Raw genomic sequence first — 14,048 nt, 5'->3', positions numbered from 1 at the left:
AGAAGGAAGGACCAGAAAGGAAAACTTTCAGGCACCTTCTCAATGTTCATTCTCAACACCACCCGGTGGGGCAGTGGATGGTGAGATGAGGGCCCAGATGAGGGAAACGAGCAACCTGGACACGTGCCCAGGCTCCCTTAACGAGGAGGCAGGTCGGGGGTGGCTGGCGTTACCCAAGTTCCGTGCTTGGCTGAGGTTGCATCTGCCTCCTTCAGAGCCGCGTCCTCTTACAAGCCCCAGTCCCGCTAATAAGCCATTGACCTTGAGTTTGAGTCCGGGGGAACCCCAGGGGCCTTGTGACTTAACAGGAAGAAATCCTCCTCGTTTCAGCAGCAATCACTTTTTCTTCTCCGCCTGCCACAGTGATCAAATTAACAGGCCGCTTCTCCTCGGAGAAAATGTATCCACAGGTCCCAGGAGGCAATGCCCATTTCCCTGTCTGATGGGCTTAGGGAGGGAAAGCAGGGAAGTATGTGTGTGTGCATGTGTAGCTCCCCCTGCACCCCCTTCCCCCGTTCCCCGGGAGGGTCTCTCCCACCTGGGATGGCTGCCCAGCCGGCGGCGAGACCACAGGGAGGGCAGGTGCTGGAGTCTTAGCTGCAGGAGGCCTGGCAGGAGGCTGCGTACACACTGCTGCCCACTGTGCCCTCACAGCTCAGGCTGCTGGTGGGACACTTGAAGGGCTTCATGCTGCTGTCCCTCTGGATGTGCAGGTGCTCGAGCCGCCAGCGCTCCCAGCTCTTCCGAAACTCCATCTGGACCTTCCGTGGGAGAAGGAGGGAAGCAAAAGCCATCATGCAAACCAACTGCCCACAATACAGCCCCATTATTACATTAGTAGGGAAGGGAAAAAAAATCCACCGCATTATATTAAGAGACACAAGTCAAGGCCTCCGGGCGCCTAAATTAATATCCCAATAAAATTGTTTATTGTTGTCTCCTATTTTCTGCTTCTTCTCGGGAAAGAGCCAGGCTTGATGATCTAATTGGTCTCTTCCATCTCTACTCTGTGACTCAGCTAAGTACCTTTTACAATCCATCACAGTATTATTTAACGGAAAAGAAGGAGTGACAGAGAGATGCGGGGAGACAGAAGATGGGAGAGAGAAGAAAAGGAAAAGAGAGAATCTGACTTAAGAGCAGGCACTCTGCCGATTTCAGCTTGGATGACTGAGAATAGGGACAGCCCTCCCTGCCCCTCATGGTGTCCACACCAGACCCTTCTAAACTCCCCGAGGGCTTGTATCCAGGCCCCAGTGCCTCGTGGGGGAGGAAGAGGAGACGGGGAGAATGAGGCTGGGACTAGTAGCGGCAGTGAAGAGGGGGCTGTGGACAAGGGCTTCTCAGCCTGGATCTGAACTAATACCATCCAGGAACCGGTCCCAACCCATGGTGGGTGCAGCCCAGGTGAGTTCAACCAACCAGAATCCCTGCTGTGCTGGGCTCAGCCTCCCCATCAGGAAAAGCCTTCTCAAGAGAGCTGATGCTTGGGGACCAGGTTGTGGGAGGAGAAGGATACAAATCCAAGTAACGCTGCAGAGCCCAAGTCACTTGAGGGCTTGTGGCAATGCCGTGGTTCCTTGTGACGGCCCATGATTTTGGTCCCCCAGACAGGCTGCTGGAACCTGCACAGCCAGCCCAGGGCATCTGGAGTGCCCTGCGAGGGGATGTGCCCTTATGTTTGCTTTCCAGAGCTTCTCTGATGCCCCCCCGCCCCCGACCCCCGCCGCCTTGCCACCAGGCCTCTCCACATCAGGATATCTGGGGCCTGGGCTCTCCCTCTCAGGCCCCAGCCACCAGGACGGCCAGCTGTCAGCAGCTGTGGGTAAGAGGCTCACTGCCAACGCCCCATCAGTCCCTGTGCAAACACCCCGCTTCTCTTCCTGCAGGGATGCCATCCATCTAGCTAAGCCCAGCAGGGTGCCTGGTTTGGCCGCATGCCATTCCTTAAAAGAACTTTCTCTGAACTGAGTGAAGCTGAGATGGCCCAGAGCCTGCCTGCCAGGATGGCCCCAGTATCCCGGCCAGCGTCACCGAGCCCAGGCTTGGGTGAGGGAGGGAGGCTGAGCAGACACCACCCATGGCCCCCCCTGCTCGGTGCCAGTTCGATACCCGGCTGAGTGTGTGACGCGTGTGTTGCCAGCTGGGGTGAGGATACCCGAGGCCAGTGGCGGCCTCTGCCTGTGCAGCAGCAGGCAGGCCAGTCTTGTGGCACAGCCCTTAACTGGGGAGGCGGGGAGAGAGACGGTAAACTGAGGCACACCCATGGGAAGCCACCTCGGGGACAGGAGAGGTCTCACGGATACCAGCAAGAAGTCGGACAGGACCAGGACTGTGTCCCCTTCCGCCTCCCTCTCCCTCAGCACTTTTCCTGAACCTCTGCTGTGGCCCCCGTAATGACAATTGTCATTAGAAACCATCATTCACGGGACGCTTACTATATGCCCAGCACTCTCCATAGATTATTAACTTTCACAGCAACACTGTGAGGCAGCTCCTGTTAGTCCCTGCTTAAAGGTAAGGAAGCTGAGGTGCAGAGATTTAAGTATTTCTCCCAATCTCAGCCAGGACCTGAACCTAGATCTGGGCTGACTCCAAAGCCGGTGTCCTAACCCTTGGTCTCCTGCCGTTCATGACTCTTTTTTTTTGGCCACGCCCTGCGGCGGGTGGGATCTTAGCTCCCTGAACAGGGATCGAACCCACACACCTTGCACTGGAAGCACAGAGTCTTAACCACTGGACCGCCAGGGAAGTCCCCGCCCATGACTCTAGGCCACGCTTGTTTCTGGCCGTGTCTCCCGCCCCCCCCCCCCGCAACTTGGAAGGTGCACCGCGAGGGCCGGGACCCCACCTTCCTTCCTGGACCTCGCACAGTGCCCAGCATACATCAGGTACTCCCGATACGTGTTTTTTTAAATGAGCCAAATGAATAAATGACTAACTAAATGAGCACCTGACATTGGGTTTCTTCTATTACTGAGCTCTCACAGTGAAACAACAAAGACGACAACATGAATCCTGGACCCCTGTCCTAGCACTCCCGTCAGCATGCCTCCTCACCCTCAGTTTACCCTCATTTCTGCCTCTGATGTCCTCGGGCCGGGCACCACGCCAGGCTCTGGGATTTGGGCTGAGCTGGTAAAGCTCATTCACCTGCATTTATACTTGGGGAGAGAAGCAGTGACTGCCCCGGTCACACAGCCGGGTAGGAGCAGAACTCAGGACCAGCACTTAGGCTCTTGAGTCACAAGAGCCACAGCAAAGCCACCCCCAGGCCTCCCCTCCCCTGTGCCCACTCCCCGCCCACTGGCAGCTGGCGCAGGCCTTGGCAGCCACGCAGGACCAATGCCAGGGCCATCTTTTCTCCTTGAGTCACAAGTACCCGGCATTGCCAAGGCAACCCTGGGTCTGGAGAACAGCTCTTATGGACAGAGGTCTCAGCCCAGGAGCCACGTGTGTTTTTGTGACCCAGTGATGGTGACACGTCTGTCCGTGGGCCTGGAGGAGCCAGGGCGTCTGCGGAGGGTTGAAAGGAACCGGGCAATGCGCCTGAACAAGGCAGGCTCTCTGGGCGCTCCGAGCGGGGTCTCCTGGGAGAGCCCAAGGGGAGAGGCCAGCTGGGGATCTGCTCAGCAAGAACCCCCGACCCCGACCCCAGCCACCAGGAAGCCACGGGAGGCACGCATCCCTTTCCCGTGGTGGACAGGGTCCTTGCCTGCACGCACAGAAGGGAGCTTTCTCCTTCCAGTCAGAATTCATTTCAATCCTGACTCTGCACTGTTTCCAGGCCAAAGCTGGGGCGTATCTCTGACTCCCTGATCTTCAACGTTCTCATGTGTGAGAAATGAGAATATCGACACCAGAATTTTAGCAGGGGTATTTTTTGCGGGGAGGCAGGGACAAGTAAATGAGATGGTGATGTTTAAAGCCCCAAGCATGTGACTTGTAACAGTCACCACCACTGGTTCACTCAAGACCCCCTTAACAAGAAGCTGGGTCTTCCCCAAGTTCATATATGGTTAGGGCATCCTGCACATGTATGTGTGTGTGTGTGTGTGTGTGTGTGTGTGAGAGAGAGAGAGAGAGAGAGAGAGAGAGAGAGATGGAGAGACCCAGGCACAGGAAACCATACAGGGACAAGGTGCCTCCTCCACTCCAGTGCCTCAGTGGGGTGAGTAGGGATTTCAGCTGAAAAGACTGAACAACCCTACTGCACAACCACAGGACGGCCAATGGTAGCAGCCCACCAGGGCTCCACGTCCCTCCACAGGCCTTACCTCATTGTTGACAAAGCAGTACAAGATGGCCACCATCAGCCCCTGGAAGCAAGAGTCGTGTCAGCAGGAGGAAGGGGAGGGAGGCGCCCGGCAGGCAGGCCTAGTCTGAAGCTCCTTGGGGCTCTGCCCCAACATCCCCCTCCTTAGACTGGGCAGCCCAGCCAGGCCGAGAAATGGGGGCGGTGGGTTCCTTCTCCTCTCCTTTCTGGAGGAATGAGAAGACCCCTTGCTCAGAAACTGCGGAAGTTCTTCAACCACCCGCTCCTGGAGGAGGCCTGGGCTGAGAAAGTACATCTCTGACCACACGGAATTTTCCCTGCCTGGCCCTATTTGTTCACTCAGGAGCCCCAGTGCTCCAGGCCTGTGATCTATTTGTGTGTGTGCACATGTGTGTAAGTGCACACGCATGGACCCACGTGCTCGTGGCCATCCCATAAGACATTTGAGGGGCTGGGGCCAGTTTCTTACATTCCTACACCCCCACTGACATTCACACCCCCTCAGCATCATCTAATACTAGTGGAGAGGCTCAATTCTTGGCTTTGGAAACTATGTGACCTGGAAAATCTCATTTTAACATCTCTGAGCCTCAGTTTCCTCCTTTGGAAAATGGGATAATCCTGCACACCTGGGATTCTGTGAGGATTAGCTGCACAATGTATGTAAAGCACCTGGCAGGGTACCCGCCGCCAGCTAGCAGCCCAGTGGACAGCAGTTGCCATGCCAGGCTGGGTGCCCTCGGCGACATCCGGGAAGACTTCCTGTCCAATGTGCTCATACAGAAGACTGTCCCGGGTGTCAGCATACCTGGGGACTCTGGCTCTGCTCCAACCACATAACCTGGGTGAGGGCCACTTTCCCCCCAGGCCTCAGGCTGCCTATCTGCATGATACAGGCTGGTCCCCGCCCCATCCCCACCCTGGGACTGCTCGAGGGAGGCGGTCACCTGGAAGGAGGTGAAGGAGAGCTCTGTGAACAGCTTGATGAAACGCAGCATCCCCCGGGCGTGCTCGTCCATCACGAAGGCAAAGATGACCTCGTGGGTCCCCAGCAGGGGGATGAGGGTCAGCGTGGACTTGGCCAGCCTGGGGGCAGGGTGGAGGTGGCATTCTGGACCTCTCCCGTGGACTCTCCTCCCTGTTCTGTGCCCCTAACCCCCGCCAAGCCCTGGTATCTCGGTCACAGACATCCTCCCCCACCGAATACCCTGGGACAGGCTGCCTGGAGGAGAGGAAGTACAGGTGGAGACCCCCAGAAGCCCAGGAGCTGCCCAGGTACAGGGGTGAGGGCAAGGCTTGGGGTCCCAGGCCAGGCCTGGGGGGAGGAAGAAAGATCACGTAGGGATCCAAGCTCAGCACCCCAGGATCTCTGACTCTGCCGCAAGGAAGGGCTGAGGGTGCCCAGCGAAGGCAGCTCAGTTACGTCACCTGCACTTGGTGTCTGTCTTGCACATGAGATTGGCCTTCAGTTTGGACACCACAATGCAGATAACCCGGACAAAGATGAGGAAGTTCACCTGCAGGGCAGAGGGAAGGGCGGCTGGAGGCCCTCTCAAGACACTCTCTCTCCCCCCTCCTCCTCCCAGTGCCACCCGGGCCCACAGCAGCTCCCACTCCCACCCCACAGCGTCACTCACCCCGATGGCAAAGAGAATGGGCAGCCGGATGATGAGCCAGTAATTCATGTTGGAGTTCCTGGTCCAGCAGCTGGAGAGGAGAGACACACGGGCACACGGTGGGACACACAGAGCCCCCAGCTCCCAGTGCAGGCACAGGGCACACAAAGACACGTGGGCATGCAAAGTGACACACACAGACCCACACAAACACTGCCATCAGGAGCTACCCAGCAACCAGTCCCAGGACTCAACACACACTCAGAGTCCTGAATATACATTCACACACAGAGATACGCACAGCCCCTTCATTAACCTACAGTCACACTCGTGTGTGTACTCAGCACCAAACACAAAATAGCAGAAACGTTTCACTCAGTTATTATTACAGAAGAACCTGCAGGGGGGTACCATGTACCCCACAGACCCAGCACTCTCGTCATCATACAATCCGGGGAGGGGGAGGGAGGGGGACTAGAGAACTAAATTCATAAATTTAGCTCCTGGTCCCTCAGTTTACCCTCCCAACAGGCAGCAGCTGCACACGCCGGGGGCCAAGGAAACCCATGGGGTTTGAGGACAGGGACCTCAGCATACCCCTCACCCCCGTAGAGCAGGAAGGACACTCACCCCTCGTCCTCATAGAGGTACTTGACAATGCCCCAGGGGATAACAAACAGCAGGGGAACACCTAAGAGGAGAGAGGGAAAGAGAGAAGGGGGGAGAGAGGCTGGCAGGCCAGAGCCACCGCTAGGCACACCCAGAGGCCTCTCCTACCAGGGCCTCTCCCGCCTCCAGCCCCTCTCCTTGCCTGGCCCCAAGCCACGCTTTCTGGCAGGTATGGAACTAGGCTGGTCTGGGTGCTTCGGAGAAGAGGCGGCAGGAACCACCCACCCCAACTCCCCAGACTCTTCCTTACAGGTCCCCACCACACTGGGGCTACGTCACAGTCCTCACAGCCCTCCCCCTGCCGTGGGCCAGGCACACTGTCGGGGCTGGCCCCCAGGGTCCTGCCTGGGACACAAGGACAAAGACACCCAAGTAGCGAGAGACGGGGCCAAAGAGTGGGGTAGGGAGGACATGCTGGACGAGGTGGGAACAGGCCAACTCTCTGATGCCACCCACCCCTGCATCAGCACACCTGCCCATCTCAGTCAACTCCTCTAGGCACTGAAGCCCCTCCAGGCTCCTGCCCCTACCCCCACGCCCCTGCACGTGGCTGGGCGGAAGCCTGGACAGGAGCCCTGTCCTTGACGCTGACAGCCCAACTGACTGCACAGTGGGCACAGTAACAACAGCTACCACAATACTGCCCGCATGGCTGAGGCTGCATGGTGTGGTGGGCACCCTCTAGGATGGCCTCCAACCACCCCACCCCTGGTATTCCCACCCAGGTGCGGTCCACACTGTATCCAGATCGGTCGGTGTGACCAATAACGTACAGCAGAAGTGATGGCATGTCACTTCTGAGATTAGGCTATAAAAGACGGTCTTCAAAGGTTATAAAAGGCATGTCTTGGGCTCTTTCTCTCTTAATTTGATCACTTGCCCTGGGGGACACCAGTTGCTGTGTCATGAGGGCACTCAGAGATCCCCCTGTGGCAAGGGATGGAGGCCTCCAGCCAAAAGCCAGCCTGGACCTGAGCTTCCTGCCAACAACCTCGACAGTGAGCTTGGAAGTGGATTCTCCAAACCGTTAAGCCTTGAGATGACAGCTACCCTGGCTGACAGCTGAACTGCACCTCTCTTAGAGATCCTGAGCCCGAGGCACACATCTCAGTTGAACCCAGAATTCTGACCATAGAAACTGGGAGACATAATTGTTGTCTGAAGCAGCTAAATGTGGGGTCATTTGTTACGCAGCATAGGTAACTAATACACTGGTTTCCAGTTCCTTGAGGACAAGGCCTCATTCATCTCCAGAGCCTCAGTGCTCATCTCATCTGGGAGTTCAGTATGTGTTTGTTGACTTAAAATTGGATTGTCCATCCTCGTGTGACAGATGAGAAGATGGATAGGCAGCTTAGGAGGACACAGGTGGGACTAGAACACAGGACTGCAATGCCACCACCCTCGATGGCATTCCGCACCAACTCTCTCCATGCCTGCCTCTATCGGTGCCTCTCAGGGATGGAGATGTGGGTGTCTGAGACTAGGAAGAGCGTGCATATTAAGGTGTGTGGACACGATGTGTGTGTGGTGGTAGGGGGTCCATGTGTATACATGTGTGGCTTCAGGGATCTCCCCCAGGAGCACATTTCCAGGGCAGAACCCAGTTAATTGCCTTTCCCATCACCATCACCCACATCCTCAGCACATGGATGTCCACTCAACATCAGCTACGGAGCAGCTCGTTCGCCTGGAGCTACTGTGCTTGACGGTGCAGACAGCTGGGGGAAGCAGAGCGGCTCACGGCTGACCAGCGCTGTCATCAGATAGCTCTCTCCTTGGCCATTTATTTCTGTATAATCCTGACCTCTCAGCATCCATGATGCTTTAGTAACAGGCCTTCATGAGACTGGACAAGAGGCAGATGGCCTCCAAAGGCTCTAGCACGTAGCGCAGAGCCTGCCACATAGAAGATGCCCAGTGAGAACGGAATGCATGACCCTGAGTGGGTCAGTGTATCAATGAGAGGAGGGAAGCTGTCCAGGCAAGAACATGCCAACACCCTGAGCCACCCACATGTCCGGAAACCTCCATCTTAGACATCCCCAGGCACCTGCTGGCCTTTCTCTGAGACCCCACTCCAGGACTGGGGAGCACACTCATGTTATCAGCCAGACCTGGTGAACTTCATTCATTCATCAGCATCTCCTTAACAGTCTTTAAAAATGCAGGTACAGGGCTTCCCTGGTGGCGCAGTGGTTAAGAATCCGCCTGCCAACGCAGGGGACATGGATTCAAGCCCTGGTCCGGGCAGATCCCACATGCTGCGGAGCAACTAAGCCCGTGTGCCACAACTACTGAGCCTGCGCTCTAGAGCCCACGAGCCACAGCTACTGAGCCCACACGCCACAACTACTGAAGCCTGCGCGCCTAGAGTCCGTGCTCCACAACAAGAGAAGCCACCGCAACGAGAAGCCCGCACACCGCAACGAAGAGTAGTCCCCGCTCTCCACAACTAGAGAAAGCCTGCGTGCAGCAACGAGGACCCAACACAGCCAAAAATAAAATAATAATAAAAAAAAATGCAGGCACAGCTCTGCCGCCTGCAAAAATGACACACTCCTTGCTGGCTTCATCCTTCTCCTGTTTAGAAAATCAACAAGACAGGCTGGAGAAAAAAGCTTGAACTAAGACACACAGAACTGGCTCTGAGAAGTAATGATTCCCTCGTCCATCACTTGCCTCCCTCCTGTGCAGCCTCCTTGTGGTGGGTTATGGGGGCACCCGGCCGCCCGTGGACGGCAGCAGAAGCTGACATGCCTTTTGGGGGTTCCCCCAATGTGTCAGAGTCCTAATTTTAATTCTTACATTTGCATATGAAGCTAAAAGTTGTTTCCTGAGCATCCCAACTTGGGCCAAGCCTCTTGACATCACAACAGAGTTCTGGGCTCTCTGTGAGTCTCTCTCTCTGTCCTTCTGTCTTTGTCCCTGTGTCTCTCTCTGTATCTCCCAATTCCTCAAGAAAAGGACGTTATGATTGGGAAGTGGGGTGTCCCCTGGGTCCTGCCCTTTTGCCTCCTCAGACTCTTGAGCCCCCAGCTGGGGCGTGAAGTGGTGGGAAAGGACTGGCACCCCCTTTCCCATTTCCTACTCAGAGACCTCCAGGACACTGCGTCCCCCACCCCAAACCCTCCACCAACCACCCACATGCCTCTGCACACATCACACCATCCCTTTGATTGTTCCTGCCCTCAGGTCACCATGGTGACAGCACTACAGTGCTGATGCTGTTTCCCGGAATGGACAGACATGCCCCCACCCCGAGGACAGCCTACCCAGGGCTCCCTTCAGTGGCCTAACTCCGCCCCCACCCCTAGCTAGCTGCAGGGCTCTCCAGCTGCCCACTGCCTGTTTGACGGCCCTAGCAGGATGAAGAGGCCTGGGAGGGGAGGAAGGCCAAGCAGGGAAGGGCTGGGCCCTGGTGGAGGAGGGAGGAAAGGGTAGGAGCAGAAAGCTGTGTGCAGAGGCCAGGCCCACCTGCCCACCTGTGCAGAGGCCTGAGATTGCTCGGCCAGGCCCTCAGGGGCTAAAGAGATGCAGTGCAGCCCAGAGAACCTTGTGTGACAGGCAGGCAATGGGGCCCAGGGCCTGGGAGTCAGGAGGCCTGGTTCCAATGCCTGCTCTGTCTGTAAGGCCCTGCCGTCAGGACACTGATCACGTTAAAGCCCCTTTCAAGGTACTCTCAATGGGACCGTACAGAATGAAGTGGCCTAAGAGCATCAGCAACAAGGGATGAAGTGTGAGGACAGGGACGGGGAGGCCGAGAGGGCCAGACAGAGCACAGAGCCAGGGGCCAGGCAACCCGAGGCAGCTTCCCAAGGGGGCGGGCTGGACCGGGCACAGCCTTGCAGAGGCTCAGGGGCAGGAGGCGACATCAAGGGAGGAGCATGGAAGTCCCCAGAGGTCAGGGGGCAGCCCGAGGCAGGCAAGAGGAGTGAGTGAACGTGTGGCAAGCGGGAGGAGGAAGGCAGGTCCTGTGGTGTGGGAGGCCCAGAGACGGGCCCGCTCCTGGCTCCATCCTGGGTGGGCACCCGTGGGCCCCTCAAGAGGAAGCGCTGTTACATCTGTTTCCGGGGTAGAGGGTGGAGGTGAGGGGCTGCTAGGGTGGGTGTCTCAGCTCTTGCCCCATCCTACCCGTTCTCGTCGGAATCCCACATGGCGAGAGGCAGAAGCACAACCAGAAATGTTCCAGCAAAAAAAAAGACACAATGGTTCTTGGCAGACTTTTTCGGCTAGAACACTTCCAGCTGGGCTCCAGGCACATCCGGGGTCCACCCTTTCCTCAGCTGGCTTCCGGCCGACCCCCCTGCCTTCACTCGGCTCTCCTCTGAGCCATCCTCTTCATCATCATGTGACAGAGCCACAGCCCCTCAGCCCGCACCCCCAGGGACCCCCCCGCCGTGAGGCTCAGGACCCTCCATTTCCCTCAGGGGCTGGGTTGCCCGGGACTGGATGTGGGGCTCTATCCCCAAAGAATCTTGGGGTGGGGGGGAAAATCGGGTGAAGGCCTCTGCTTCCTTTAAGGGAGGAGAGTCAGGCAAAGGCGTGGGGATGGGGGACAATGGCTTGACAGCGCCATGGGCAGCGAGTCCTGTGCCCAGGAGGGGGTTCTCCAGTGGGCCCCATACCTTGGCCCAGCAGTGTGTGCTGAGTACCAAGGTGGCCTCCTGGGGTAGCCTGAAGGCAGCAATTCCAAGAGGGCTCAGGGTCTCCCACCCCCCCCCATGCTCAGTCGGGGCGGGGGAGTGAAATGAATGACAGCTGGCCTTACCCCAGCCTATGCTCAGGTAGAGCCTGAAGATGCGCTGCTCGGAGAAGACGGAGAGGGCCAGCAGCGTGTACAGGTACATGCCCTCCACCAGGAGCCAGTAGTAGTTGGCCGCCACGCAGTACTGCATGAGCAGGAACACCAGGCGGCAGCTCAGAGAGTCCTGGGGGCAGAGGAAGGGTCCCCAGGGGACAACAGCTCTGCCCCTGCCTCTCTTGGCCCCGCTCCCAGTCCTGCCCCAGCTGCAGTTCTGCCGTGGTGAAGGCAGGATGACAGAGCTGACAACTTCCAGCCGGAGCCGGTGTTAAGAACTTGACCTGCTTTAGCCCATCGGATCCTCACTATCCTGGATGGAGGAAACTAATATTATCCCCATACAGGTGAGAAAAACTGGAGTCCAGAGAAGTTAAATCACTTGCCTAAAAATTAGCTAGTTAAGTGGCAGACCTGGAATTCAAACCCAGGTCTGTCTCCAAAAAACCACTCGCCTGAGTCAAACAGAACTCCCTAAGGGCAGGGCAGTGACTCCCTTCTTAGGCTGGGGGCTCCCCAGGGTGGACAGCCTCTCCCATCAGACTGGGGGCTCCCTGAGGACCAGGCCTGGGAAGCTCTTGCCTTTCTTTGTACCAGGCCTGGGTGGGGTGGGGGAGACCGACTTTCAGGGACTGTCCACCCCCTCCCCAGGCCCTCCATGGACACACCACACACCTGGTAGGAAAGGAGCCCATCCCACTGGTGCTGCTGGGCGGCCGTGCTGTACATCCACTTGAGGGCTGCATCCTTGACGAAGACGGACAGGGCTCGGAGGATGAAGGATGCAAACAGGTTCAGGTGGATGTAGTTCCGGGTACAGTGCAGGTGTCTGCAGGAGAAAGCAGGGCCCCCCCCCTGGCACAACGGCCAACAGTTCTGCTCCACAACCCCCGGTCCTCAGGCCAAAGCACACCTCAGGCATGTGTCCAGCTCTGGGACCATGCTCCTGTCTTTCTTCCTCTGGATGCCCTTCTTCCCCATAACCTTGAAAATCCTTTGGGTCCAACTCAAATCCTGCCTGGCCATGAAGTCTTCAGCTGTGTGGCTACTGCCACCCCCAACCCCGTCCACACCCTATCTTTTCTCTGCTGCATCTTCTCTTCTACAAAGTCACGTGTAACCCACGTGATTTGTGTGAGGACCACTTTCCCCACCGGGGACTTGCTTGGCTTCTTGATGACAGCCCATGTCTAATATGCCTCCAGGCTGCCTTACAGAGGCAGAGTGGGGCTAAGCATATGGCAGGAATTCTAAAAGTACTGGATACAACTTCAACATCCTTTCAGGTAAAAACACATAGCAAACTGGAAATATGAGGGCATTTCTTAACCCAATAAGGGCTACCTAGCCAAACAAGGAGCAAACATCATTCTTACCTGAAAATTTTTAGAAAGATTCCCCTTAAAATCAGGGACAAAATTAGGATTATCTAGCTGTAAGATCTACTTACATCCCATCTACTCAACTTTGTACTACAGATCCTAGCTACTGTAAGAAGGCAAGGAGAAAAATGCATAAGAATTGGAAATAAAGACACAAAACTGTCATCATTTGTAGATGACAGATGATCTTCATAGGAAATCCAAGAGAATCAACACACAACTTATTAGAACTAATCAGAGTTCATTCAGTAAGGTTGCTGATATGTATGTTTATGTACATCAGCAATAAACAGTTAAAAAGTAAATTTAAAAAATTCATTTGCACTATTTTTAATTGGCTACCTAGAAATAAGTCTAACAGAAGAAGGCACGATTTCTATGGAGAATACAGTAAAACTTGCTTAAAATTATTAAAGAAGATGCAAATTAATGGAAGATTCACCAGATTCATGGATAGAAAGACTATCTTGAAAATGTCTATTCTCTTCACAATAACCAATAAATTCAATATAGCTGTAATAAAAATTCCAACAGTTTTTTGATGGAAATTTTAAAAACTTATAAAGAGCCAAGGGCCAAGAATATTCCAGACACTCCTAAAGAACCACAATGTAGGGGCCCTTGCTATAAGAAAACCAAGTTGTTTTTATTTTTTGGCCACACCACACGACATGCAGGATCTTAGTTCCCCAACCAGGGTTTGAACCCATGCCCCCTGCAGTGGAGGCGTGCAGTCTTAACCACTGGACCGCCAGGGAAGTCCCAAGAAAACCAAGGTTTTTGATGAATCTATAGTGGTTAAGGCACCATAGCACAGGCAAAGGCACAGATAACTAGACCAATGGAAAACAATCCACATGACAGAGACCCACTCAGGCACACATGATGCTTGCTGCATGGCAGAGCAGGCATTGCCATCAATAAGTGGTCCTGATGCAATTAACTATATGTATACATGGAAAAATGAAATTAAATCTCTTGTTTTCACTACAGACAAAAATAAATTCCAGGTTCACCAAACAGCCATAAGGGATGTGCAAAACTTATGACCCTGGGATAAGGAAAGGTTTCTTAAACAAGACCATAGAGAAATTTGGCCTTTGGGAAAAAAAATTAATAAAGTTTTTTTATCAATGGGAAAAATGAATTTTTATCAATTGATAACACTTACTGATAAATTTTGTTTATCAATAAAATCAGATACATTGATATATTTCATTCCATTAAAATTAAGGACTTGTGGGCTTCCCTGGTGGCGCAGTGGTTGAGAATCTGCCTGCCAATGCAGGGGACACAGGTTCGAG

At 55.0% G+C, this 14,048-nt stretch overlaps 1 protein-coding gene across 1 annotated transcript in view; it reads right to left on the bottom strand.

Moving 5' to 3' along the window:
• Positions 1 to 593: 593 nt before the first annotated feature.
• GLP1R (glucagon like peptide 1 receptor) overlaps positions 594 to 14,048 on the bottom strand; it is a 32,309-nt gene continuing 18,854 nt past the window's right edge. Inside the window, exons 6-13 of the mRNA XM_068558150.1 lie at positions 12,038 to 12,191; positions 11,333 to 11,492; positions 6,523 to 6,583; positions 5,914 to 5,983; positions 5,705 to 5,793; positions 5,224 to 5,362; positions 4,278 to 4,319; positions 594 to 761 (exon numbers count right to left, since the gene is read on the bottom strand). Of these exons, the coding sequence (XP_068414251.1) occupies positions 594 to 761; positions 4,278 to 4,319; positions 5,224 to 5,362; positions 5,705 to 5,793; positions 5,914 to 5,983; positions 6,523 to 6,583; positions 11,333 to 11,492; positions 12,038 to 12,191 (883 nt within the window). The remainder of the gene's footprint in view (positions 762 to 4,277; positions 4,320 to 5,223; positions 5,363 to 5,704; positions 5,794 to 5,913; positions 5,984 to 6,522; positions 6,584 to 11,332; positions 11,493 to 12,037; positions 12,192 to 14,048) is intronic.

Source organism: Eschrichtius robustus, chromosome 12, assembly GCF_028021215.1.
Source record: "Eschrichtius robustus isolate mEscRob2 chromosome 12, mEscRob2.pri, whole genome shotgun sequence".
Taxonomy (NCBI): domain Eukaryota; kingdom Metazoa; phylum Chordata; class Mammalia; order Artiodactyla; family Eschrichtiidae; genus Eschrichtius; species Eschrichtius robustus.
The sequence above is the reverse complement of the archived record's forward strand: the minus strand, read 5'-3'. Positions and strand labels throughout refer to the sequence as shown.